The sequence below is a fragment of the Mercenaria mercenaria genome, chromosome 15, assembly GCF_021730395.1.
Source record: "Mercenaria mercenaria strain notata chromosome 15, MADL_Memer_1, whole genome shotgun sequence".
Classification (NCBI taxonomy): Eukaryota; Metazoa; Mollusca; class Bivalvia; order Venerida; family Veneridae; genus Mercenaria; species Mercenaria mercenaria.
In genome coordinates this window covers 48,847,307-48,875,193 of record NC_069375.1, presented here as the reverse complement: position 1 = coordinate 48,875,193, position 27,887 = coordinate 48,847,307, and the positions used below count along the sequence as shown (strand labels likewise).

At 37.7% G+C, this 27,887-nt stretch overlaps 2 protein-coding genes across 18 annotated transcripts in view; one reads left to right on the top strand and one right to left on the bottom strand.

The window, feature by feature from the left end:
- Positions 1 to 27: 27 nt before the first annotated feature.
- Positions 28 to 23,866, bottom strand: LOC123553896 (probable dual specificity protein phosphatase DDB_G0281963). 5 transcript variants are annotated; one of them, XM_045343653.2, is made up of 9 exons: positions 23,848 to 23,866; positions 16,021 to 16,197; positions 12,348 to 12,484; positions 8,996 to 9,109; positions 8,089 to 8,210; positions 5,703 to 5,787; positions 5,031 to 5,235; positions 1,519 to 1,567; positions 28 to 260 (listed from the first exon to the last, which is right to left on the bottom strand). In XM_045343653.2, the coding sequence occupies exons 2-9, from the start codon at positions 16,147 to 16,149 to the stop codon at positions 70 to 72; spliced, it is 1,032 nt and encodes a 343-aa protein (XP_045199588.2). In that variant the 5' UTR covers positions 16,150 to 16,197; positions 23,848 to 23,866; the 3' UTR covers positions 28 to 69. The 5 variants fall into 5 exon arrangements, with proteins under 5 accessions (XP_045199588.2, XP_053381209.1, XP_045199561.2 ...); XM_053525234.1 differs by lacking the exon at positions 23,848 to 23,866 and adding an exon at positions 19,339 to 19,422; XM_045343626.2 differs by lacking the exon at positions 23,848 to 23,866 and adding an exon at positions 19,143 to 19,294.
- Positions 23,867 to 23,891: 25 nt separating this feature from the next.
- LOC123553823 (outer dense fiber protein 2-like) overlaps positions 23,892 to 27,887 on the top strand; it is a 48,686-nt gene continuing 44,690 nt past the window's right edge. For all 13 annotated transcript variants that reach the window (XM_053525231.1, XM_045343613.2, XM_045343538.2 and 10 more), the window contains exons 1-2: positions 23,892 to 24,051; positions 27,009 to 27,119. In XM_053525231.1, coding sequence (XP_053381206.1) covers positions 27,009 to 27,119 — 111 coding nt within the window. In that variant the 5' untranslated portion in view covers positions 23,892 to 24,051. The remainder of the gene's footprint in view (positions 24,052 to 27,008; positions 27,120 to 27,887) is intronic.

Sequence of the window (27,887 nt, the reverse complement as noted above, 5' to 3'; positions counted from 1 at the left end):
AATACAAGCAGATTAACAAGACACAACTCATTGCAGCTAAAATTTATTCTAAACATAAATTCACAATCTTCATGTTGGACTTTTTATATCTGACTGAATATTATCACTAGCTCCTGAGAAAGTAAAATTTTCAGTTAGTGCTGCAGTACTGATCTGTGATTGTTTCATCACTACTGGTAGGCGTGGCTTCATTAAGTCAACCTTTGAGCTTTGAATATGAAATGCTGGAGCAACCCACGTTCCACATGGGCATCTTTCTCCTATAACAAAAAACAAAAAAGTAATAGAATACAACTCTCACAGAACTTTGCTGATGATGCAAGCTACATATTAGTTCTGACACCTGCCATTTATAATTTTCTGACATTCAAGTCGATTAAATTCTGGTATAACACCAAACGTAATGAGAAATACAAGCATCTGATTAAATATTAAGACTTACAAGACCAACATTTAAGATATAGATATTTATGAATTTAATTAAATCATAAACAAGATATGTTTGTAAAACACATGTGCCCAAATGATGTAGATGGCTTGTGGCAGGCGAATGGGTATGTAATTTTGAATACAGTGACCTTGATCTTTGCCCTCATGGCTTCAAATACAAAAGAGTTTATAAACAATCTACAGGCAGTCCATCTATGAAATGTTTAGGCCATAGTCTAAAGTATTCCACAGTAATTGATCAGAAACCATTTTCAATCTCCGTGTCGCTGTAACTTTGATCCAAGAGTCCAGAAACAACGGGTTATCTCCCGACCACAGGCAATTATCTTATGAATTTGTCAGCCATATGCCAGAAAGTACTCTAAATATTAATCTTATACAATTTTCAGTTTCAGTGTCACTTTACATTCTACCTGCTGACCCAGATAAAAAGTAGGGGATATCTTTTAAGCAGACCAAAAGCAATAATTCTATGAAGTTTAAAAGCAGCAGGCGTATGACATTTTACTCTTCACTTATTAAGGGGAAACTATTTCCAGTGTCAAGGTCAATATGACCCATAAAATAATAGGGTTCATCTACTGTCTGCACGCAATCATCCTATGACGTTTGAAGGAAATAAGCCACATGGTTCTTTAGTTTATGAGCAAAAGCCATTTTCAGTTAAGAGGTCACCGAGACCTTGACATCTGACCAACTGACCCCTACAACAATAGGGCACGACCACGGGCAATCATCCTTATAGTATAAAGTTTGATGACTAGGAAAAGGTGTTCTTCAGTTATTGAGTGTAAACCAGTATTAGTCTCAAGGTCATTGTAAATTAACCTTTGACCTACTTTTTCCGAAAAAACAATAAGGATCATCTACTGACCAATCATCCTATGAAGTTGATGACTTCAGGCCAAAGTGTTCTTCAGTTATTTAGAGCGAACCTGTTTTAGTCTTAATGACACTGACTTGACCTTTGACCTACAGATCCCAAAACAAACACAATTACAGAATAGAAATATCAGAAGTATAACTGAAGTATGTTATCAGTTGAAAATACATGTAACAATTACTTACCATACCAGATAAAAGAACCCAGTTTAGAATCACACTTTGGGCACATCATCTAAAATGTAACAATCAGAAATACATAAAACTTTTAAATGTGAACATAAAATGGACTCAATGAAAGAGGATACAGAAAAGGTTGCTAATGTTACACACAAAAAATATCCAACTTACAGGGCCGAGAATATTTTCACAGGCACAACATTTTAGGGTTTCAGTAAAAACACCTATTTCATTGAGATATAAATTTAAAGATTTTGACCTTTAACTCTTACCCTGCTAAATTTCTATAATGAACTTGTCCATCTTTCAATTTGGAAACTGTTAAAAGGGGTGCTTACCAAAAAGATACTGTCTGAATGGCGAACAGTAAAGATCTTGATCAGACTGCAGGGATGTGCAGGCTGATCATGATCTGCACTGGTCACAAAGGCAGAATCAATGATGTCTAGCATGATAAGGGTTGAACATAAAATGTATAAGACTTTTACTGGTTTGTTGGGACTTAATTCCTTGTAGTGATTTTACCACCCAAATTTGTCAACCATGAAAATTACTGATTTCTTAGTAATCCTGTAGTGGATTATCATACTTTTGTAAAGATTTTAGATATTGTCCTATTTTCTTATCCTTAAAGTATTTCTACCTCTGCTACTTCATGCAGAATTAAGGGTGAGCATACCATCCTTTGGTTTAGCTTGCAGTATTTCTAAACTGGTTTCTCAAAAAACGTAGTGGGGAAACAACACGTCAAAACCAGGGCAACGTTAAATTGCTTTTATTGACTAATGGTTTCGGTCAGTTAGACCTTCATCAGGATTACAGTGACTATTCATTAATTAGGACTATTGGTTAGATTAAAATATAAAATGGAGCAAGCTTTTTCTTGTGTACATTACAAACTTATTTATTAAGAGACTGTACCATGTTTCAGATGAAAGAATAGTTTCAGAATTAAGAAGACTCTTGGAAAATTGTCAATCTTCTGCTAAACAAGTGAATGAAGTATTGCCATGCAATACAAAGTCCCCTACTGGAAGGCACCTTATTTTCTCTACTGCAGTATAACATAATGAACTGATATCTGTCAATGATGTATAAACAACATTGTACTATATATACAATATAATATAACAACACACTTGGATTAAAATTTGCATATATAAAAACGTACAGTTGTTTTCATTTGGATTTTTTGGCCTATTATACAAAAAGTTATCATAAAAGTTATTTATAGTAACAACAAAGTGAAATTAACCCTAAAAAAACAACAACAAAAAAACATCTATAAAATATAAGTCCAAAAGAAACTCTTTACCAGGCAGAGATAGATCAAAATACACCTAACATTTGGATGTACCGTGCATGTTGTACCACAGAAAAGTGGTCTCAATTTTTCCCTACGGCCAGTATTAAAAAAGTAATAATCTATTTATAGTAACAACAAAGGGACCTAATTCTAAAAAAAGTGTGCCTCATAGTGGTGAACATTTCTGCCAAGTTACATCAAAATCCCTCCATGCATGAAGAAGAAAAGCTCCGGACAAAGTCATTGCTGAATTTGACCTTTAACCTCTAAGTATGACCTTGACCTTAGACCTAGGGACCTGTTTCTGGCGCACGACAATTCGTCTCATGGTGGTGAACATTTGTGCCAAGTTACATTAAAATCCCTCCATGCATAAAGAATAAATGCTCCCGACAAAGTCATTCTTGAATTTGACCTTTGACCTCTAAGTCTGACCTTGACCTTAGACCTAGAGCCAGGGCTTTGTGCACAACATGTTGTCTCATCCAGGGAAATGTTTGTGCCAACTGATATTTTAATCCTGTTTTGCATGACAAAGTTATAGACTGGACAGGAAAAAAATCCTATTGACCTTTGATCTCAAAGTGTGACCTTGACCTTTAAGCTAGGGTTCTGGGTGTTGCGCATGACACGTCATCTCATCATGGAGAACATTTATGCCAAGTAATATTGTAATCCCTTCATGGATGACAAAGTTCTGGACCGGACAGGAAAAAAACTCTATTGACCATTGGCCTCCAATTGTGACCTTGACCTTTGAGCTAGGGGTCCGGGTTTTGAGCACGACATGTTGCCTCATCATGGGGAACATTTGTGCCAAGTAATATCAAAATCCCTTCATGGATGGCAGAGTTATGGACTGGACAGGAAAAAAGCCCTATTGACATTTGACCCCCAATGGTGACCTTGACCTTTGAGCAATGGCTCCAGGATTTGCCCACGACATGTTGTCTCATCATTGGGAACATCTGTGCTAAGTAATACTGAAATCCCTTAATGAATGACAGAGTTATGGACTGGACAGGAAACAGACCCTGTTCATGCCATGTTAACATTTGACTGCTAAGTGTGACCTTGACCTTTGAGCTAGGGGTCTGAAAGTTGTGTATGACACATCGTCTTATTATGAGGTACAATTGTGCCAATTGATATTAAAATCCCTTCATAGATGGGAGAGTTATGGACCAGACAGGAAAAAAGCCTTGTTGACCTTTGAGCTCAAATTGTGACCTTGACCTTTGAGTCAGGGGTGCAGGTTTTGCGCATGACACGTCGTCTCATCATGGGGAACATTTGTGCCAAGTAATATTAAAATCCCTTCATGGATGAAAGAGTTATGGACCCGACACGAAACAGACGCTGTTTATGCCATGTTAACATTTGACTGCTAAGTGTGACCTTGACCTTTGAGCTAGGGGTCTAAAAGTTGTGCATGACACATCATCTTATTATGAGGTACAATTGTGCCAAGTGATATTAAAATCCCTTCATGGGTGGGAGAGTTATGGACCGGACATGAAAAAAGCCCTGATGACCTTTGACCTCCAATTGTGACCTTGACCTTTAAGCTAGGGGTCTGGGTTTTGCGCATGACACATCGTCTCATCATGGGGAACATTTGTGCCAAGTAATATTAAAATCCCTTCATGGATAAAAGAGTTATGGACCAGACACAAAATTGCAGACGGATGGAATGACGGAACTTCGGAATGACAGAATGACGGAAAAGCGCATTCCTATAGTCCTCGAAACTGGTTTTCAACCAGTAGGGGACTAATAACCCAGACAATTTCATGGGCACAAAACTGTGTGGTATGGACCAGAACGGCCGTTTTTTTGAGTTATGAATTTTTGGATAACTTTTGATTACAGAGTGGATAATAGAGTGAGAGTTATATTTACTCACTGGGGTTTAATTGTGTGCATTCACTCAACCACAATATCAATGAAATTAAGTACCCATGAATATTAACGATTTCATAGCATTTACTTTTAACTGTGCCTATAACTTTCAAAATCATTCTTTGTTTAAAATGTAAGTAGTTGATAAACCACTTTTACAAAAGAATTTATACTATTTCTTATCTCTTTTCTCTCACTTTTCACTAATATGGTTTGTTTAGTTAGATTTGACAGTATTAAGTATTTTACACACAAAATGTAAACTAAATTATTTCTAAGTCCCCAAGGTTACCACAACTGCCACCATTACCTTGCCATCTAGCTGGTTGATAAATCCTGCCATCCACTGCACTGGTTCAATAAATAAAGATCTATCACAGACTGTGTCACCATGTTTTTCAATTGAATCACAGACTGGTCGCTTATTTGCTGGAATTTTACTACGCCAGTCAAAGGCAGCCTCACCTTGACCTGCTGTGTGTGGAAGCAGACTTGAAGTTCTAAACAATGCTCTTCTGCAAAGAATGACCACTGAAATTTGTTTTTATTTGACTCTAATGATTCTGATTTCTGTGATTTTACTTTAAAAAATTCATTTTTTATTCAGAGAATTAAGTAAACATAATCTATATTTCAAACTGATATGTGCTGCTACATCAGAATACAAAGAAATAAATGTTTGGTGCAATTTTGTCTAGATGACACTTTTATAATTTTTTTTTGATCACACCAACAAATTTAAGATCATATGCCAACTTCCTGCTTCTGATGGCAGGGAAAAACTCCAGGCACCAGATTAGAACCTCTGACCTTCGATAAGTCAGCTGGATGGCTTCCTCACTTGAAAGGATTCTACACCCTAAACCAGGTTTCGAACCCGCAGTAGTGAGTGGCAAGTGATTCGGAATCAGCAGGCATAACCACTTGACCAGAGAGTACTTTGATATTCAATAACAACATCACAATAAGTAAAAGTGTTTACCTGCATTTCATACATCTGTAGTAATTTTCTGTCTTGTTGCTGCCTACATCTTCAGCAAGGTCAGTTTCCTTGACCTCTAGGCTTCCTGAAATATACACATCCCTTCAGCTTTGTCAATTCTATATTTCATTACCTAAAATGTTAAATAAGAAGTGAATCAGTTCTTGACTGGTTTGTAAGTTAAACAGAGAAGTATGTCAAGCCTTGTATATTCTGTGATAAAAAGGGTAATGCACATTATGACGTCAACTATGGTGTCAAGTTGCTGCATCACGTCCAATTAATTACTACCTGGATTAATGTAATTTAGCATTGTTGTTACCATGATATTTCTAGGAGTATGTTATAATGAAAACAAGGCAGTCTGAAAGACAGCTAAATCCCCCGCCACTGCTATAGATAGTGAAAGGGTAAACCTTTGATTTTAGCTGTGACCTTGACCTTGAACTGACATGGCTGACTCATGAATTCTGCACAACATCTTGATGAGGTGATCATTTGACCAAAGTTCCATGAAAATCCTTCAAGGGGTTTAGGAGATACAGAGCTGAAACCTTTGACCTTCAGTTGTGACCTTGACCTTGAGTTGACATGGCTGACTCATGAGTTCTTGATGAGGTGATCATTTGACCCAAGTTTGATGAAAATCCTTCAAGGGGTTAAGGAGATACAGAGTGGACACCAAATGGAAGGCTCAAACCTTCGACCCTTAGTTGTGACCTTGACCTTGAGCTGGCATGGTTGACTCATAATTTCTGCACATCGTTCTGATGAGGATATCATTTGACCCAAGTTTTATAAAATTCCTTCAAGGGGTTTAGGAGATATAGAGCGAACACAAAATGGAAGGCTCAAACCTTTGACCTTCAGTTGTGACCTTGACCTTGAGCCGACATGGCTGACCCATAAGTTCTGCACATTGCCTTGATGAGGTTATCGTTTGACCCAAGTTTGATAAAAATCCTTCAAGGGGTTTAGGAGATATAGAGCAGACACAAAATGGAAGGCTCAAACTTTTGACCCTAAGTTGTGACCTTGACCCTGGCATGACTGACTCATGGGTTCTGCACATCGTCTTGATGAGATGATCATTTGACCCAAGTTTTATAAAATTCCTTCAAGGGGTTTAAGAGATATAGAGCGGACACAAAATGGAAGGCTCAAACCTTTGACCTTGAGTTGTGACCTTGACCTTGAGCCTGCATGGCTGACTCATGGGTTCTGCACATCGTCTTGATGAGGTGATCATTTGACCCAAGTTTTATAAAATTCCTTCAAGGGGTTTAGGAGATATAGAGCGGACACAAAATGGCAGACTAAAACCTTTGACCTTGAGTTGTGACCTTGACCTTGAACCGACAAGGCTGGCTCATGGGTTCTGCACATCGTCTTGATGAGGTGATCATTTGACCAAAGTTTCATGAAAATCCTTCAAGGGGTTTATGAGATATGGACCGGACACGATTTTGTTACGGACGGAAGGACGGACGGAAGGACGGACGGAAAGACGGACGGAAGGACGGACGGAAGGACGGACGGAAGGACGGACGGAAGGACGGACGCAGACCATTCCTATAATCCCTCCGCCACGGCGGGGGATTAATAAACCAGACCTTGTCATGGTTTACATTCTAATTTACCACCCAAGCTGTTAAATATCCAAGCATATGAAGAATGAAGCATGGTAAATCAGATGATACACCACACGAACGCATTTGTTATTTGATAAAAGCTGTGCCAGGCACATTTCTAAACAGATAAAAAAAAATACATTTTTTCTGTAATCTGATTTGGCAAGGTCCAATTTGTTTGCTTTTTGATGAGTTTTAAGACAAATAAGTCAAACCATTAAGTCACAATGCAACTTTCCAGCTTTAATGATGGAGCAAGAACCCAGATACGTCTTCAGGAAATATTTTAGGCATGATCGGTTGAATCATAAGTCTTCCTCATATGAAAGAATTCAACACAATGAATGGGGGTTCAAACCCAAAACCACAGGCAGGCCCCCTAGTAAGTTCCGGGTATAAATATTTTAACTGAATGGTATGTTGTCTGTCTTTTCTTGTTGTTTTTTACACGGATATTGGGGAGATGTGGGGCAGGTTAACAGTGACTTTCAAGTCTCATTTGGTGAGTGCGACTCCGGGTTGCATTCTGGCACAGGTGACCACTTGGGCAGAATTACCAGTACCTCTCTCCTCTAAGCAAGCTGGACAGCTTTTCTCACATACAAAACTCTACAACTATTAAAGGGAGTTTAGCACTAGTGGTGCAGGACAGGTAATTCAGAAATTTGCGACCTTCACCATTAAGCAATATATGCTGCCATGCAATTAACTGTATATATATGTACTTCTACAAGTCTTACTACATTTCCACATACCTGCCTGTACATTCTGGGCCATCACTTCCAGTTTATACTGTCTGTACACAGTATTATTAGCATCTATTGTACAACCCATCTGTTCAAATAATTCCAACTGCCTCATAAATCCTGGGTTTGGTCTGTAAAAATACGTGTTAATTGTAGAAATTAAACACTGAAAAATCTAGATGACACTCTGGTCTCCATAAGTTATGACAATATCAAAACGGGTAATGAATAAACATGATCCAGTATAAATTATATACACTGATACCTCTAATGACAATTTATTTTCAAAATGGAAAGAGGCTGATAACAAGTTTTATGAATATCTGAACAATCTTTTTCTAGCTGCAGTTGGCGGAAATAGTATATGTAGTTTCACCTTGTGACCTACCAACATAAAGGTGACCTGACACATAAATCTATTCAAGATAAATCGTCAAACATAGTTTGAATAACCATAAACATTATAAATATGCATAAAATTAAAATTACATGTCAAGAGAACAAAACAGTTAACTTATATTTATTTAATTTTGCTCGATTGTGATGAAAGCTTGGAGCTTATCTCTCTTGTGACCACATCCTGGAAAATCCTGGTGCCAAAAGAAGGCACGGTCACTGCCCTAGCGGGGCTTAAACCCACGACCTCCAGGCTGAGCGGCCAACACCTTAACCACTAGACCAACACTCCCCTTCAATAAAACAGTTACAATATCTAGTTATTTTAATAATTATGCAGATTATTTAGCTTGTGACGAAAACTTCAACCTTACTCAATCACTTGTGTCTGCCTCCCAGAAAAACCAATACTGGTACATGCATATTAATGAGATGTGGCCATGACCTCAAGTGGGGCTTTTGTACCCTCAACCTTTGGGTATCTTAATACATTGGAAACCTTCGCTTGATTCTGACTTACTTGACTCTTCCTCTATACTGTTTAACAATATGAAGGGCTGCATCTAGTGGAATCTTGCTCTTGTACATCAAATACCCAACTGCTACTGTCACACTGCGAGACATACCAGCAAAACTGAAACCAAAAATATAGACTTACAAAACTGAGATTAAATATTCCCATCTCAGAAAATATATATCAATGTCCCTTTCAAAAAAAACCCTCATTTTCTGTGGCTTCCCCTTTTGCTATGGCTTCTGAAGTAGCTGTGCATAATTATGGGTAACTGGTGGCGACAATAATAAAATTAGATATGTATGCATAGATCTTAGTTTCAGAAATTCAGAAAAACATTTTGATTAGCATTCCTTATAATGATCAACTAAACTTCTTTTAACTTACCAGTACAAGTTACACCAATTCAATGAAGAACTGCAGTTCGGCTAATTTTCTGGTCACTTTCATTTAGCAATTTAATAGATAGTCATATTTGGACACGTCAGAAACAGTACTTCATAGCATTGATAGCTGATCATTCTTTTGGAGATTATGTTGCTAAATTTTTTACAAGACTTAGTGTCATATACCGGTATTCACATGCAACTTTTCCGCAAAAAAAACAACAAAAAAAACAAGAGATCACAGAGTGATCTTGGCGCCCACCAATGTGTCATTTTTGAGTGTTCCAAATTTCAAGACTTATTGACTAGCTCAAGGTCAAATTTCATTTCCGTACACAACACAAATCTATGCATGTGGTCCAAATTTGAATCCTGTACCTTCAAAAATGTGAAAGTAGGTCACTAGGTCAATGTCAAGGTCAAAGTTTGTTTCCGTACACGAAACTATGCATGTGGTCCTAAATTTGAAGCATGTAGCTACAGAAATGTGAAAGTAGGTCACTAGGTCAATCTTAAGGTCAAAGTTCATTTCAGTACACAAAACTATGCAAGTGGTCCAAATTTGAAGGCTGTAGCTTGAGAAATGTAAAAGTAGGTCACTAGGTCAAAATCAAGGTCAAATTTTACTTCGGAATACAAAACTATGCATGTGGTCCTAATCTGAAGCCTGTACCTTCAAAAATGTGAAAGTAGGTCACTAGGTCTATGTAAAAGTCAAAGTTTGTTTCGATATACAAAACTATGCATGTGGTCCAAATTTGAAGGCTGTAGCTTGAGAAATGTAAAAGTAGGTCACTAGGGCAAAATCAAGGTCAAATTTTATTTCGGAATACAAAACTATGCATGTGGTCCAAATTTGAAGCCTGTACCTTAGAAATGTGAAAGTAGGTCACTAGGTCAATGTAAGGTCAAAGGTCATTTCAGTACACACAACTATGCAAGTGGTCCAAATTTGAAGGCTGTAGCTTGAGAAATGTGAAAGTAGGTCACTAGGTCAAAATCAAGGTCAAATTTTATTTCAGAATACAAAACTATGCATGTGGTCCAAATTTGAAGCCTGTACCTTCAAAAATGTGAAAGTAGGTCACTAGGTCAATGTGAAGGTCAAAAGTTTTTTTCGGTACACAAAACTATGCATGTAGTCCAAATTTGAAGGCTGTAGCTTGAGAAATGTTAAAGTAGGTCACTAGGTCAAAATCAATGTCAAATTTCATTTTGAAACACGAAACTATGCATATGGTCCAAATTCGATGCCTGTACCTTCAAAAATGTGAAATAGGTCACTAGGTCAAAATAAAGGTCAAAATTTTTTCCAGTGCACAAAATTATGCATGTGGTCCAAATTTGAAGGCTGTAGCTACAGAAATGTGAAAGTAGGTCACTAGGTCAAAATCAAGGTCAACTCAAGTCAAGGTTCATCTTGCCACTCAAAAATATACATGTGGTCCAAGTTTGAATGTTGTAGTTACTGACAAGAACATTTTAAAAGCTTTTCCCTATATAAGTTTATATGAACCATGTGACCCCCGGGGCGGGGCCATATTTAACCCTAGGAGGATAATTTGAACACACTTGGTAGAGAACCACTAGATGATGCTACATTACAAGTATCAAAGCCCTAGGCTTTGTGGTTTGGACAAGAAGATTTTCAAAGTTTTCCCTATATAAGTCTATGTAAACCATATGACCCCCAGGGCGGGGCCATATTTGACCCTAGGGCTATAATTTGAACAATCTTAGTTAAAGACCACTAGATGATGTCACATACAAAATATCAAAGCCCTAGGCCCTGTGGTTTTGGACAAGAGGTTATTCAAAGTTTTTCCCTATATAAGTCTATATAAACCACGTGACCCCCAGGGCGGGGCCATATTTGACCCCAGAGAAATAATTTGAATCATCTTGGTAGAGGACCACAAGATGATGCTTCATACCAAATATCAAAGCCCTAGGCTCTGTGGTTTTGGACAAGAAGGTTTTCAAAGTTTTTCCCTATATAAATCTATATAAATTATAGAAATAAACAAAGGGCCATAACTCACTCATAAATTGTTGAACCAGTCTGATTTTCAGGGGGACACAACTAGGGTATCAATACATCATTCTGACAAAGTTTGGTCAAAATCCCCCCAGTAGTTTCTGAGGAGATGCGATAACGAGAAATTGTTAACGGACGGACGGACGGAATGACGGACGGACGGACCACGGACGCAGAGTGATTTTAATAGCCCACCATCTGATGATGGTGGGCTAACAAAAGAGCCAGAATGTCACAATATGGATGTAACATGCATGTTGTACCACAAAAAAATTGTCTTGATTTTTCCCTACAGCCAGAAATAAAAGAGTTACAATATAAGCTATTTACAGTAACAACAAAGGGAAGTAATTCAAAAACTAGGGACATGGTTCTTGCGCATGATGAAGAAATGCTCTGGACAAAGTCATTCTGGTATCTGACCTTTGGCCTCTAAGTGTAACTTTGACCTTAGACCCAGGGACCTGGTTCTTGCGCATGACACTCTGTCTCATGGTGGTGAACGTTTGTGCCAAGTTACATCAAAATCCCTCCATGCATAAAGAAGAAATGTTACGGACAAAGTCATTCTTGAATTTGACCTCTGACCTCTAAATGTGACCTCATTCCTAGGAACCTGGTTCTAATGCATGACACTCTGTCTCATAGTGGTGAACATTTGTGCCAAGTTACATCAAAATCCCTTCATGCATGAAGATATGCTCTGGACAAAGTTTGTGGATGCCACCCGCCCTCCCATCCACCAGGGGCATTCCAATAATATGTCCCATCTTTCTGACAAGCATATAAAAATGAAGGCATCATAAATATCATTCTTTTTACAGATGTAAATCAGAAATTGATAAAATTGCTTAGTTTGTTTTTGTAGTGTTTCACAACAACAAAATTTTAAGTCATACCTATTGACCTTTGATAAAATAATACACATACATACCAGTGAATAAGAATTTTTCCATTCTGTGTTTCACTGACTTCATCAATAAACTTAAACATACTTTGAAAATGTGAAAGCAAGTCCTCTGTTTCCATATCAAGACATTGACAATACAGATACTTGTAGCTGCCATTCTCCTGAAAAAGACATATCAAATGTTTTACCTGTATATTTGGTAATATTGGAAAGCAAAATGATGTAATCATGACCTTCGACCTTCAAGGTCACCTTGACCTTAGACCTAGTAATCTGGGTTGAGTACTCTGCATGTCTCCAAATAAACAGTTAACAACTGACCAGTTAAATATAAAAATCTGTCCAGTGATTAAGAATATATAATGGGCTGACACAAATTTAAGTTATAAATTGGTATTTGATGTCTTCAGAAGTGTAACCCTAATTTTCGACCAAATGTCAACACCTGGGCTATATACTCCATTTGTTACCTAGGTGAGGTTAACAAATGATGCTAATTTTATATAATTCATTCTAGTTAGAGCTCCAGATAAGCTGTGTATTTGCGTATTTATGCAACTGAAGTTGCAGAAGCCCAACTGAATTCATACAGTGTGCGTACTGAAACGCAATTAAAACTCCTAGTACCCAGTTCATTACAAAATGCTTGCGTATCGCATTTTCTGTATTATAGAATGGGTACGAGACTTTAACCCTAAACAACAGACTGGTTATCTGTAGGGCAGAACAGGTTGCTATTTATCAGAAAAATCATAGGTAGGTCTGTGAGGACCATTCAGTATAATCAATGTTATTTGGACGCATGTTATTTGGACGCTTTGTAAATAATAATTATGCCAATAAAATAGCCACTTCTAATACTAAAAAAGTTCACAGAAAAAAACATTGTTGCAGCATAAATAAACAAAGTAGAGGGATATTTTGTTGTTCAACAAAGACAGTATCTGTTTGTGATGACATAGTGTCACTGATACTGGCCGACATGTTTCAGAAGAGCATATATTGCGATGAACATGTTGTTTGGGATATTATGGATGAATTGATCTCCGAGCCCGACTGCATTGAAAGTGCAAAAAAACACGATGAAACGAAAGTACAAACAAGAGCAACGCCTAGCGGGTGCTGACGCTCATCTGATTTTTTTTGTGTAATAGAAATATTGTCTTACCCATGATTTTCTAAGTCTAAAAAGGGCCATCATTCTTGCAAAAAGCAGAATAGAGTTATGTTTCTTGATGTACAGTGTCCACTTATGATGGTGAAAAACTGTTGCAAGTTTTAAAGCAATAGCTTTGATAGTTTATGAGAAAAGTTGACTTAAACATAATACTCAACCAAGAACATGATTTTCTAAGTCCAAAAGGGGCAATAATTATTGCAAAAAGCAGGATGGAGTTATGTTGCTTGCTGTACGGAGTCAGCTTATGATGGTGAACAAGTGTTGCAAGTTTCAAAGCAATAGCTTAGATAGTTTAAGAGAAAAAGTTGACCTAAACATAAAACTTAACCAAGAAATCTGATATTTTGTAAGTCCAAAAGGGGCCATAAATCTTGCAAAAAGCAGGATGGAGTTATGTTTCTTGCTGTACAGGGTCAACTTATGATGGTGAACAAGTGTTGCAAGTTTTAAAGCAATAGCTTTGATAGTTTAGGATAAAAGCTGACCTAAACATAAAACTTAACCAAGAAAACTGATTTTCTAAGTCCAAAAGGGGCAATAAATCTTGCAAAAAGCAAGATGGAGTTAAGTTTCTTGATGTACAGGGTCTGCTTATGATGGTGAACACGTTTTCCAAGTTTCAAAGCAATAGCTTTGATAGTTTAGGAGAAAAGTTGACCTAAACATAAAACTTAACCAAGAAATCTGATATTTTCTAAGTACAAAAGGGGCCATAAATCTTGCAAAAAGCAAGATGGAGTTAAGTTTCTTGCTATACAGGGTCAGCTTATGATGGTGAACAAGTATTCCAAGTTTCAAAGCAATAGCTTTGATAGTTTAGGAGAAAAGCTGACCTAAACATAAAACTTAACCAGGCAACGCCGACGCCGACAACCGCTCAAGTGATGACAATAACTCATCATTTTTTTTCAAAAAATCAGATGAGCTAAAAATGTATACCAGAAAACATTAAATGTTAACCCAATTGGTGTTAGCTAATACCCAATTACTTCTGAAAAGGCTGGGTAATAATATTATTTTTACCCAATGCAGATTTCCAATACCCAATTAAAACAAAACGTGATGGGTAAATACCCAAATGCACCAAAAGCTTATCTGGAGCTCTGTTCTTGTGTTTAAAAAGACATGGTATAAAAGTGTTTAAGAAGACAAGGAATAGACATGGATTTAAACTATTTGATCTTAGACCTCTTAGTGTGACCTTGACCTTAGTGACTGTGATCTCGGTCATGTGCCCAGCATGTCATCTTGAGGAAAAAAGCAACTGTTGCTCGTTTTATAAAAATCTTTCAAGTAGTTCAAGTGATTTTAACATTATGGAGCACACACTAATCCAAGCCATTTGATCTATTACCGTCAAGAGTGACCTTGACCTTGGACCTAGTGATCCAGGTTTTACATTCTGCATGTAAGAAACTGATGCTAGTTTTAAGAATAGTTCTGAGCAGTTTAGAAGATACAATGTATTGAACAGACACAAATTAGCGCTGTCTGACCTCTGAGCTCCAACTGTCACCTTGACCTTTGACTGAAGTTTCTTGAGTTGTATGTTGTGCATGTCAAATTGATGAGGCCAATAATCTATGATAGCTTTTTATGAAAACCTTTAAGCAACATGATCTATGACCCCCAGGTGTGACCTTGACCTTGAACCTAGTGACATGGGATAAGTACTCTGCATGTCATCTCGATGTTTTAAGAAGCAGTTTAGAAGATATGAAACAGAAACAGATTAAAGCTATCTGACCTTTATCTCCATCTGTGACCTTGACATTTGACTTAGATGCCTGAGTTGAATGTTCTGCACTTGATGAAGTTAACTTATGATGTTAGCATTTATGAAAACCTGCTAGCTATTTGACCTGCAGCCTTCAAGTGTGAACTTGACCTTGGATCTAGTAATCTGCATGTCTTCTTGATGAGGTTAACAACAGATACTAGTTTCATGAAAGTCTGACAGCAGAAAAGAGAATATACTGACAGTAGACATTTGACCTAGCGACCTGGTTGCATGCTAGATACATGTTATCAAAGACATGATGAGATTAACAACTGATGTTAGATTTTTTAATTTTTCAAGCTATGTGACATTTGAGTTTTGACCTCCAAATCTAACCTTTGACCTAGGTTGAGCACTCTGCATGTCACCTTAATGAGGTTAACAACAGATGATGGGATACTTAACCATTTGGGCTAATGCTCTTATGATCCAAATACTGTTCAACTGTATCTTGTAATGTGGTAAAACATACAAAAAATCCTAGCAAAGTCCCTGATTAGTTCAAAAGCCATTTCAGATGCATATAAATGGTGAAATATTTAAATCAGTTAAACCAAACTTCATTTACTGCAGGAATTTTGACTAAATGTATACACTGCATACCACAGATGTGCTTTGTTAGATAAATGCATATAACATAATAACATTCAGCTTTAACAGTTTTAATACGCAAATTTATTTCATTCCCAAATTAGAATTATATTAAAACCATGTTTGACTATAACAGCTTTTTATACCTCTATCCATTTCAAAGGATAATTATCGATTGTGAGAATATGTGTTATTTCTGCTCCATTGTATCGCTGCAACGACTCCGCAGCATCCCTGTCACCTACATATATACATGTATCTCCAATCCTGTCCATGTCAGTGATGCTGTGTTATTCTGGGTAATTCAAAAGTCTGTTATGTTGCTGAAAAATACAAAAATCTTCCTCAGTAAAGTGGTATATCGAAAGTAATTGATAAACTTTACAAGATGGCCGTGATGGCCATAGATCGCTTACCTTGGTTTCACAGCTGGATAATTTTGGCAGAGGGTCCCATAAAAATGTTTACATCTAAGTTTTATGCTCCACTAAAGTCAAGTAAAGACACCTTTATCCTTTTGTCTATAACTGCTTAAATTTTAGAATTTTCCATTGGCGATGAATTATCAAGCTGGATGAGGTTTGTGGTGTCCACTGGAATAGAGCTGATATCTTACCACCAATTGATATATATTTGCAGATAACTTGAGAAGTGAGAAAAGCAGAGTTATGGTATTTGTACTTTCACTCAATGTCCTCCATCACTGTGGAAAGTTCCAGCAAAATCCCTTTAACAGTTTTTGAGTAATGCTCTGGACAATGTTTTGAGTAAAACAAAGGGAGATAAGGCAAAAAGTAAGCATGCCTAAGGTTTGATTCTTTTACATTTGCTTCTCCACAATGTACTCCTTGTACAGGGTACAAACAAAATACTCAGTTTTGAAATCATTTTGCTTCGTACAAGTATTAAAATAAAGTATATAAAATGAAATACTTAAAACGTAAGTAAAGCAGATTTGTGGTAATTGTACACTACACTTCGTCTGCAAGACCTCAGTGATTCATAGCTTCAGAGTTCTGCACCATGTGGATTGTTGCACTCTGCACATCGTCTCATCACCACCTTCCTATAGTCTAAATTTCAAGTCAATACCTTTAATGGCTTTTAAGTTGTGCCCTAGACACAAAATATGGAGGATGAGCTCATTCTGTGACTTTGACCTTTGACCTGCTAACCCAGTTCATGTGCTATGTTTATCGTCTTATTGCCACCTATGTACTGTGAAATCATTACATTTCGTGGTTTTGGTCAAAACAGCAATTTCGTGGGGATATGAATTCTTGGATTTCATCTTTTGAACATAAAATGACTGGGTTTTTTACTTGTCCGTTGGGAATAAATTTCATGGATTGATTCAACCGCGAAAAATTAGTCCCCCACGAATATTAATGACTTAACAGTATATGCCAAGTTTGTATGGTTATTAAAATATGCTCTCGATACGCAATATTATGTTGGACAAATTTGATCTTGCTCTCACATTGACCTTCTGACCTGGTTCAGGGACTTTGCATATTGCCTCATTATCACCTACATTTATAAGTTTTAAGTCAGAATCTTGAATGGTTAAGTTATAAATTTGACCTCTGAGCTCAATCTGTGACCTTTGTGTCCTACTAAACCAGTTCATGTGCTCTGCTCATTATCTCATCGCCACCTATCTATATGCCAAGTTTAAATTAAGTCAATTACTTAAATGTTTATAAACATATGCCTGAGACACAAAATATGATGGTCAGACAGACGCATGTGCCATCATAAAATACATCCTGTTTTTCCAAAACAATTATATAAAGGTGATAATTCTGGTAAGCCAGATAGACTAAGAGTTATGGTTCTTGTACAGTGCACTTTCAATGGCCTCTCTCATCAGCTCATTCTATCAAGTTTCAACAAAAGGCATTCAATAGGTTTGGACAAAATGCATGGTTAGGAGTAAAACATAAAGGGAGATAATTCAGAAAGTAAGCAAGATACATTTATAGTTCCTGAACACTGAACTTCATCTTTCAGGCCTAAAAAAAATAAAAATATTGTAACTATAGGTAGTACAGGGTTTTCCCTCAGAAATTTTGGTAAGGGGTCATTATGACCCTTAATGTTTGACTCTGGGGCTCATTTTCAATTTCAAGGGGTCATTTTTTAAGTTTCAAAAAATGAATAAAATGGTAATGAGATCTATACTGTATGAAAAAAAAATCCAGTAGAAAACACTGTGTTTTTGTTAACTTGCAATGTACTGTTTAGAACAAAAAGAAATATATGTAGAACTACTAATTAACTTTTTACACTTTTTTTTTTTAAATCAGACAGTAATTGCAACCTTTTGAATGCATCTGCGTGACTGAGGGAACTTTCGTGACGAGTAAGTGAAGAATTTTCGCAGCTCGACACAAAAGGATTTTTGATACATGGCCAGCATTTCATTTTGCCATTTTCAACAAATAGCCAGTTATTTTTCACAGAACCCTCTCGGTGTGCAGACTTTTATATGAATGTTTGCATTTTAGGTCGAGGAAGAGACAGTTTCAACAGGGTTTTTCCCGCGTGCAGATGACAAGAAAAACATCATCTTTTGTTGATGCACCATTTTTGTTGAATGGTTTACCGTATATAATTATAAATTTTAAGAGACGTCGATATCGAGCCGATAATTAAACCTAAAACGCAGTCTACCTTTACTACTTCGTACCTACACGCGAATCGGTACTTACTTATAATATTTGGTACGAAAATTCGCGTTGCCGTAATTTCGGCCGGTAGTTGGGTTGCGCCACCAATGACGCGTTCAGAATTATTTCGAGGGTCATTTTGAAAATCAGTGTACTAAAACGCACAAAAATGTGCGTCAAGGAAAACCCTTGGTAGGTTGATAATTTTTTTATTTTATTTTTTTAATTACGTTGGGCTTTGTGGAAATTATTTTTGTATCAAAAAAGGATTGAAAATAAGGGTGTTATGCCTTTAGAGCATCTGTAAGTTGATTTCTAACATCACTGACCATGTTTAAAGCATAAAAAATGCAGTGATCTTACAACTTTTTGTTAAATTTAAGAAAGCGAAGAAAAAAATCTTCAAGGCCATAAAAACAAATTTTAGGGCAGGGCCAAATTTAGGGTAGGATATACCAGAAACAAACGATATTTTTTTAGGCCTGAAAGATGAAGTTCAGTGTTAAATTTTGGAGTTACGCTCCGGCCAAGTGTTACAGACTCACTTATACATTAAAGGGAAAATCCATTGATTAATTGCTCAATGTTAAGTTTACCTTTCTCATAAATTGTAAAATAGTCCTACAGTAGTACATTTATCTAAATTCAGTATGTCCGACTATGTTATCACTTGAACACGAAAACTAATTATTTAATATTGTACACATTCATTTGAAACTAATCTAACTGAATATGAAAGAGACATATTAAAACTGAAATTTATAAGTAACGCAAGCTGATAGATTGTCTTACATTGAGCATACAGATAATATTTCACCAAAGTTTGGAAATATATGAACTTGTGTAACTTTAGCTCATCATCAGAAATGGTTTAAGATATAGGTCAAAGCTCACCAAATATAGTTAGGGGCCCGCAAATATAAATTTAGGGAAAACCCAGTCATGTAGGTTATGTTGATTATTCTGCATAAGTTTTCTTTCCGATCTTTTCAGTAAGCCTGACGGTGTTGCTCTTGTTATGAAAATTAGGATTAATATAGGCAAATCTTTCAAAAGGCCCCTTTCAAAATGTGTCTTACATAAATGAATGTAATCATTTTTTTAAATGTGTCCAGACCAGAATAACAATGCAAAATGGTGTTCACGAGTTAAAGATATTAAAGTTTAGTGATATTTGGTTGCTAGAACCAGACCCCAAAATGCATCAGAGGCAACCATTTACATACCTATATTTAAACCTGTCCTGGATATAGCCCTTCAATAAAATACTCCATTCTTCTTCTTCTTCCTAGTAATACGCAGGGCTCACTCTGGAGCATCGTCGCGTATGAAAAGACTATGTACAAGGTCATTGTGAGATGAGCAGCAGTGCAGGATAAAAAAGGTAAAAGCAGTTAAAATCCCTGTACATAGAGCTAGCGGCGACAACTGGCAAGCCCTGCCTTGAAAGTGTCCAAGGTCTGGGCTGCGACGACGTGCTCTGGCAGCTGGTTCCACAATCGGATGCAGGCTGGAAAGAAGGAGTGTCTGTAAGTGTCAGTCCTACAGAAAGGCAGTGCATATCGCAAGGTGTGACCACGTGTGGAGAGTGCTGTTGTGTGGAGGAATAAGTCTTTACGGATGTCTACTAGGCCGTGTGTAATGTGGTACATCATCACTAGTCTACTGTCTGATCTTCTTTGTTGTAAAGAATCCCAGCCAAGGTTCGATATCATCTGGCTGGTGCTGCTGGTGGTCTTGTAATCCCCCATCACAAACCTGGCTGCTCTGCGCTGGACCGCTTCCAGTTGCTGGGTGTTTCTGCTGGTATGAGGGTCCCAGGCGGCTGAAGCATATTCAATTACCAGCTTCACCAGGCTGTTGTAACATTGGGCTTTGACTCCCTGTGGGCATCTTGAGAGGTTGCGTCGAAGGAAGCCAAGCAAGTTGTTTGCTTTCTTGGTCTTGTCATCCACATGAGCATTCCAGGAAAGGTTCTCAGTTAATGTCACACCAAGATACTTGCCGGAAGTGACTACTGATAAGTCATGGCCATGGATGGTATAAGTGGCTTTGATAGGGTTTCTCCTTTTGGTTATTCTAACAACCTCACACTTGGATGGGTTGAAATCCATCTGCCAGTCCTTTTCCCACTGTTGCAGCTGGTCCAGGTCCTTCTGTAGTGCTATGGTGTCCTGCTGTGACCGTATCTTCCTATAGAGGAGACTATCATCTGCGAACAGGTGAGATGTTGATGTCACTTTCTGTGGCAGGTCATTTATGTACAAAAGGAAGAGAAGAGGGCCAAGAACGGTGCCTTGTGGTACTCCGGAGGTGACAGGCGCAGCTGTTGATGAATGTCCTTCGACAAGAACCTGTTGACTACGGTTGGAGAGGAAACTGTAGATCCATTTGATGGTGTTGTCGCCGATCCCATAATGATCCAGTTTCAGGAGGAGTCACTGGTGCAGAACCTTATCGAAGGCTTTGAAGAAGTCCAAAAGGATCGCGTCGATTTGTTCCCCTTCGTCAAGCGCTGCAGCAAGGTCCTGCATGATGAGGATAAGTTGGCTGTCACACGACCTTTTCTTCCGGAATCCATGCTGGTTGTCAGAAAGGATGTTATGTTTGTCTAGGTGCTGCATGACCTGGCTGTGGATGATATGTTCCATCACTTTGCAGCAGATGGAGGTAAGGGAGATGGGCCTGTAGTTCGAGGCTAAGCTTTTGTCGCCTTTTTTGAAGACAGGAGTAACCAAAGCCTGTTTACAGTCATCAGGAACTCGACCTTGTTGTAGTGAGGCTTGAAGCACCAATGTTAGGGCTGGGGCTATTTCTGCTGCGCATTCCTTCAAGAATCTTGATGGTATGGCATCTGGTCCCTGGGCCTTGTGTAGATTCAGGTCGTTCAATAATTTCTGGACACCCTTGTAGTGGATGGTAAATGGTTGCATCTTCGGAGAGGGGCTGCCAGACATAGAGGGCATATTACAAGTGTCTTAGTCCGTGAATACACTGCTGAACTGTTCATTCAAGATTTCGGCCTTCGTTTTGGGGTCACTATGCGAGATGCCAGCTCTCTTCAGTAGAGATACACCACTGCTATCACAGCGTCGGCTGTTAATGAATGAGTACAGTCTCTTTGGGTTCCTGTCTGTGTCGGGTGTGACCATGTCATTCACATACTTGGAATAGGCCCGTTTAGTCTCATGTTGGGTTTCCTTCTGGAGCTCCTTAAAATGGCGAAAATCTGCATCATCTCCAGATTTCTTGGCTCGTCGGTAAGCTCGTTTCTTCCTCCTGGATAATCGTTTGATTTTTCTTGTGATCCAGGGCTGGTGGTAGGAAAGGAAGACATTTTAGATGGTACATTATGGTTGATGGTTTCACTGCAGAATGAGCTGAATTGTCTCCATAGTGAGTTGATTTCTATGCATGGCGTGTTCTCAAGTGTGAAATTTTGAGAAAAAGTCTGGGCTTGTGATCTCATGTCACTGGTCTTCGCTTGTTTCCATAGATGTATCTTCCTCTGTGGTTGTTTCTTTCTAGGTGCGAGGACCTTAGCTTCTATGAAGACTATGTCGTGATCACTAAGCCCAGGCATGGGCTTACATTTGTAGATCAAGGATGGTCTGTTTGTCAAAAAGATGTCAAGTATGTTACTGCCACGAGTGGGAAATTTAACAATTTGTTCCATGTTGGTGTCATACATGGTGTCTAGAAGTGACTGGTTGATCTGGTGTTTGTAAGCGGATCGACCTACGGTGTTGTGGTCCCAGTCTATGTCTGGTAGATTGGCATCGCCGGTGACCCATACAGTTGAATTTGGGAACCTAGTGTGAAGGGTTCTGAATCGCTGACAAAGTTCCTCCATGTAGTCTTGGTCGCTGCTTGGTGGTCTGTATATTGCTGCAATTATGAGCGGTTCTTTCCCAAGACACTCAAAACTTGCTGCTACAAACTCCGCTGTTGTTGGTATACTGATGGCGCACCCAGTGATGCTCTCTTTGGCTGCTATGATGACTCCACCATGCGGATCAGTTTGTCTATCTCTCCTCGCTATAATGTTGTACATTGTACCCTTGTGGGAGAACTTCTCTCTCAAATATGCCGGGGTGCAGCCAGGTTTCAGAGCCTACGATGATATCAGGGTTTGATGCAACCAATAAAAGACTAAAAGCTGTCTTTTTCGCTCGCATACTCTGGAAATTGACAGTCATGACCCTGAAGGTATTGGGCTTTCGTCTATGACCTGACGCTGGCTGAGGTGATGGGCGTACATAAGTACGTACGTGTACGTACATGTATAAGTAAGTAAGTAAATAAGTAAGTAAATAAGTAAGTACATAAGTAAGTAAGTAAGTAAGTAAATAAGTAAGTAAGTAATTAAGTAAGCAAGAAAAAAAAGTAAAACTGCAATATTTTTTAGTTTTTTGCTCGTTATACGAGGAAAATATGTAATATTCAACTACTGAGACAAAAACGTTATACAACAAAATTAAAATAATGAAAACTATAACTCGGCTGAATTCAGCCCAATTAACACGTGATGGCAGTGACTACTTTACCAATTAGGGAAAGTATCAATGTGCTGGAGTTTGGCATATTATAGAACAACAGACTAGTACTAAATAGGTAATCAAGCAGCACTTCAAATAACGGCGGAAAGAAAAATTCCTCATTTTTTCCCAGTTAAAGTGGCATTTTAATATTTTATGTCAGTCAGTTCCTGTTTTTATTTCATTGTTGACCTATACTTGGCATTTTGGTAGCATTTTCAAGATTTTTTTTTGCATTTATAGAAATGTAAACAAACCTCATAAGCCCTTTGTTCATACCCACAGTTTAGATGTCAGTTTGGAAGATATTCCATAGTGTTGACCTGTCAGATAAATAATCTCCCTTAGAAGAGATACGACAATGCTCCAGAGTGAGCCCCGTACATTAGTGAAAGAAGAAGATACATGCTCCATACTTTTCAAGGTGTTTTTGGTGGTTTATAGGTCATTTAAGAACATAAAGCTAGTTATTCTTTTTTGAAATGGGCCTGGCTATGTGTTACAGCTCTCAGAAGCGTGTTAATTTTAAATAGAACATATAGCATATTTACTACTGTATAGCCTCATGGAAAAATCAATAGTAGTGCTTGACCTAATTTCTTTAATTTTCACTTAAGAACCTAAAGCTAGTTTTTTTTTTTTTTGTTTTTTAAATGGGCCTGGCTATGTGGTACAGCTCTCAGAAGAGTGTTAATTCTATATAGGACATATAGCATATTTACTACTGTATAGTCTTATGGCAAAATCAGTAGTAGTGCTTGACCTAATTTCTTGGTTATTTCCCCTTACAACTCTTTTGTCCTTATCATCAGTAACCAATCAAATTACAGAATTCATTACTGGACGTAAACAAAAATTGAGCATCTGTCATGGATTTTCATAATTTGAACTGAAATTTCAGCAAGAAAAGTAATGAAAAACAACTGATATATAACAATTTTAGATCGCCAAAATTTATTTTTAAAAGGTAAGAAAATAATATGACAATGCATCGAGATGAAATTCTGCAAAATCCCGATGTACAATGTCGCTAGGAATTTGACATGTCTGAACCGATCGATCCGTTAGCTAGAAAGTAATTTCAGAGGAAGTTTGTGACGAAGCTGAAATGTATATTCCTTTCTGAGATTTAAAAGGTGTTGTAAATTGATCAAATGACACAGTGTTATTACATTTTCATGCTTCGGATAACTGTATTTGCTAAAAATTCGACATAATCTTTTTCAAGAACTTGTCCGAACTTGACAACAAACGCCGCTCTTAAAAAGACTGTAGTAGAATTCGGATAGCAAATAAAAATAAGAAACTGAAATTTTAACTTAGTTACTTATGGCATGTGTAAGACTATTGCATTTGTTCATATAATTGTTTACACATGTCTCCAAAATGTGAATTATCAAGTGCTTGCCACTGTCAAACATAATCACTTGCACTGCCTGCATGGTGTTTTTATGCCTGCTGACTGCCACCAACTTGTAAGCCCACTAAGCTCAGTATGGAGAGTGCGGATCATCAGTCCAATCACTGGTCAAGGGGTGTGTTTACAGGGCTTGAGCTAGGGGGGTGTGGGGGGGGGGCGACTTGAGTGAAATAGTCGCTTTGAAGTTCTCCACTTTACTTTTAGTTTATTCTGACATCAAAGTGAAATACAAGTCATCTGATTTTTTTTATCATTATCAATTATCGGACTACTGACAATTTGCAAACTTGTTAACTTGAATTGAATACACAATGGCAGACTTTAAGCTCCCCCTACTTCCAAACATGTGAAACTTTCCTAAGAATTGTGAAGGTGGTTATCATAATGCGGTAAGGGCTGGGAACTTGATTTCTTTTTATGCCCCCGAAGGGAGGCATATTAGTTTTCAACTGTTTGTTCGTTTATTCGTCACAACGTTAACTTTTTGCATGAAGCAGGGGTGTGGAATTCCCAATATTTTTCACTTGTCCACGGACAAATGAGACTTAAAAATCTACTTGTCCACAGTCAAAACGTACTTGCCTGGATTTTCAACATTTTAGCATGCAAATAATCCTTTATTTTGGACAATAATCTACAAGTAGTAACAAAAGCGAACATAGCAAAGTGTAATACTGTAGCTGTTTAAAAAATAAGCTTTCGACACTTTAGTTTGTGCTCGTCCGCGAGGCCATCAAACATTCAACAGAAATATCTAACGACTGCTCATCATGCCATGTGAACCCATGTGAAAAAGCATGACACTTTCTGACTGTTAGAAAAACAAACATGAAACTTCCTGACTCGTACCAGCGAGCTCTTTGTGCTACGACTATTTACTTCAATTTTTGTTGGCAGACGAAGTTGTAACCGTTGAACAAATTTGTCCAAAACATTGTGATAATTGTTTACGTTTCCGGTTTCTATTCGACAAGTTACTGTGTGCAAAAATCAAGTGAGATCATGACAGGGAACCAATCAGAACGCAGAGAAAGAGCTGCTAAATTTAGACACAGTATGGTTTTCCCAAAACTGGAGAAATCAAAAGGCCCTTGGCGGGTGAAACATGCCAAACATCCGTTTCGTACATCAAATTCTTTTATAAACTTGAAGTACAGTTCAGCATTCCTAAATTATTCTTTCCTTTTTTTCATTTCAAACCAGAAAATTTGTGCTTGTCCGCGGACAAACGGAATGCGAAAACTCACTTGTCCGCAGTCAAAAAGTCCCGAGTCGGACAAGTTGGACATAGGAATTCCACACCCCTGCTGAAGGCACTTTACACGTGAACCACTGCACCCAGGACCTTCAAACTTCACATGCTGATAGTACTTATTGAGTACATGACCCCTACTGACTTTGGGGTAATCAGGTCAAGGTCAGAGGTCAAGGCGCTGCGGGGGCATTTGTCACCATTAGTGACAGCTCTTGTTCTAATTTTGTTGATATTTTAAAACTATAAATGAATCAACTTTAAGACAGGAAATTCTATAAAAAATAGTTACGAGTATATTTAGTTCCTTTTTTGTCTGGCAAGTCATGGCACCCAAATCTCTTCACTTCTCCCTAAAATTTTTCCACATCTCCCTAATCTTAGCTGAGGGAGGAGTGACTTCTCCCTAAAATCTTAAGTATGCTAGTAAACGCTGCTGGGTACAAATTCTAGTAAGCATGTATGTGACTAGCTACCGTGCGCTAGGGAAATAAATTTTATAAAATTAATCAATTTCTGCCACAGGTATATGCTGTATTGTTCAGGAGGTGTTAAATATTGTACTCTTTGGAAAATACACAACACATTTACATAATTCGAAATTTATTCCAGGCCTTAAAATACATCAAAGAACAAAAATGTATCTAAAAGCTGTTTAACAGATTTCGGCAGGAAAGTCCTTTCTGTAGGTCTCTCCAGTGGTCCATTACAATTGCTGTCATGAATGCGGATATTTTCTTGGGGACATGGCTGCCATGTGAATAACAAAGTAGGGACACTGCTGCCGTGTATCATAACCACATATAGACACGACTGCCATGTCCGTAATATATTTTTAACATGGCAGCCGTGTATCTAGCCTCAGCCTGCAGAAAACTGCATTCTGTTTGTTTGTTTTGGGTGTAGAGGCTTATTTTACTACAGAATTCAGGAAAACTGCTTAGGTTAACTGACTGAAATCACTTTTGAAAAGAAGGTGGCGCTAAACCCAAAACAAACAAACAGAATGCATTGTTCTTGTGCTCTATATAAAGCTGTATTTATGATGTTCTTATATGTAGCAACTTTATGTCAACTTTGTATTGTGGCACTGCTTTAAAACAGTTGAACTAATTCTTTTGTAAGACCAAGCATATTATCTACTAAAGATGTGGTCACTATAGATCATAGATGTTAGAGTTATCTTCGAATATGAATGGTGTTATATGAAAAAATCTTCTTAACCCCAGATTTTGTACTTTTTTATCATTAGATGCCAGGGACTAAAGGGTTGCGACCAACATCTCCTGTCCATGTGCATGTAGATGACGATGTTCCTGTTCATGTCCATGTAAAACAGCCAAAGAAAAAGAAATCTGGAGTTGTAAGTTTGTGTTTGTTTATGTTATTTTTGTTAGAAACATTGCATGAAACTATTGATAGCATTGCATCCCACACTTATATAAGTTACAAGGTTCACCTTGTCCAAGTTTTACCTCTCTTACTTCAATTTTTAAGTCTAAAATTCTGTTTAAGAAGGTATATCATACTGTTAGAAATTTTACATAATTTTATGTTTATGATAAAATATTTTTATTTGGTGGTGGGGGTATATAGATTTGGTCTTGTCCGTCCGTACATCCGTCCGAAAAATGTTTGCGATGCACCTAGCTCAAAAAGTATTTGATATAAATTGACGAAACCTTGCATGAGTCTTAATAATGATATTAACTTGTGCACCTCCTATTTTTGTTTTTGTTTGGCTCCACCCTCGATTTCCAAAGTTACATGTATGACCCCTGAAATAGTAAAAAATGCACATTTTCACCTTGTCACGTGCCTAGCTCAAAAAGTATTTAATGTAAATTCATGAAACCTTGCATGAGTCTTTATCATGATGTGACCTTGCACATTTGGCATTCTTCTTGAGATTTTAGTGCTAATTACAGAGTTACGGCCCTTGAAATAGCCAAAATGTTGATGTTTTGTTTATGATGCTCATAGCGCAAAAAGTATATGGCCTAGAATAATAAATCCTTTATATAAAATGTTTGTTGAGTCTATACCCCCTTAAGACTGCAAACATTTGAATTATTGTCCCTTATTTGTGACAAATGTACCAGTGGGTGCACACCCCCTGTGTCCTACAGAC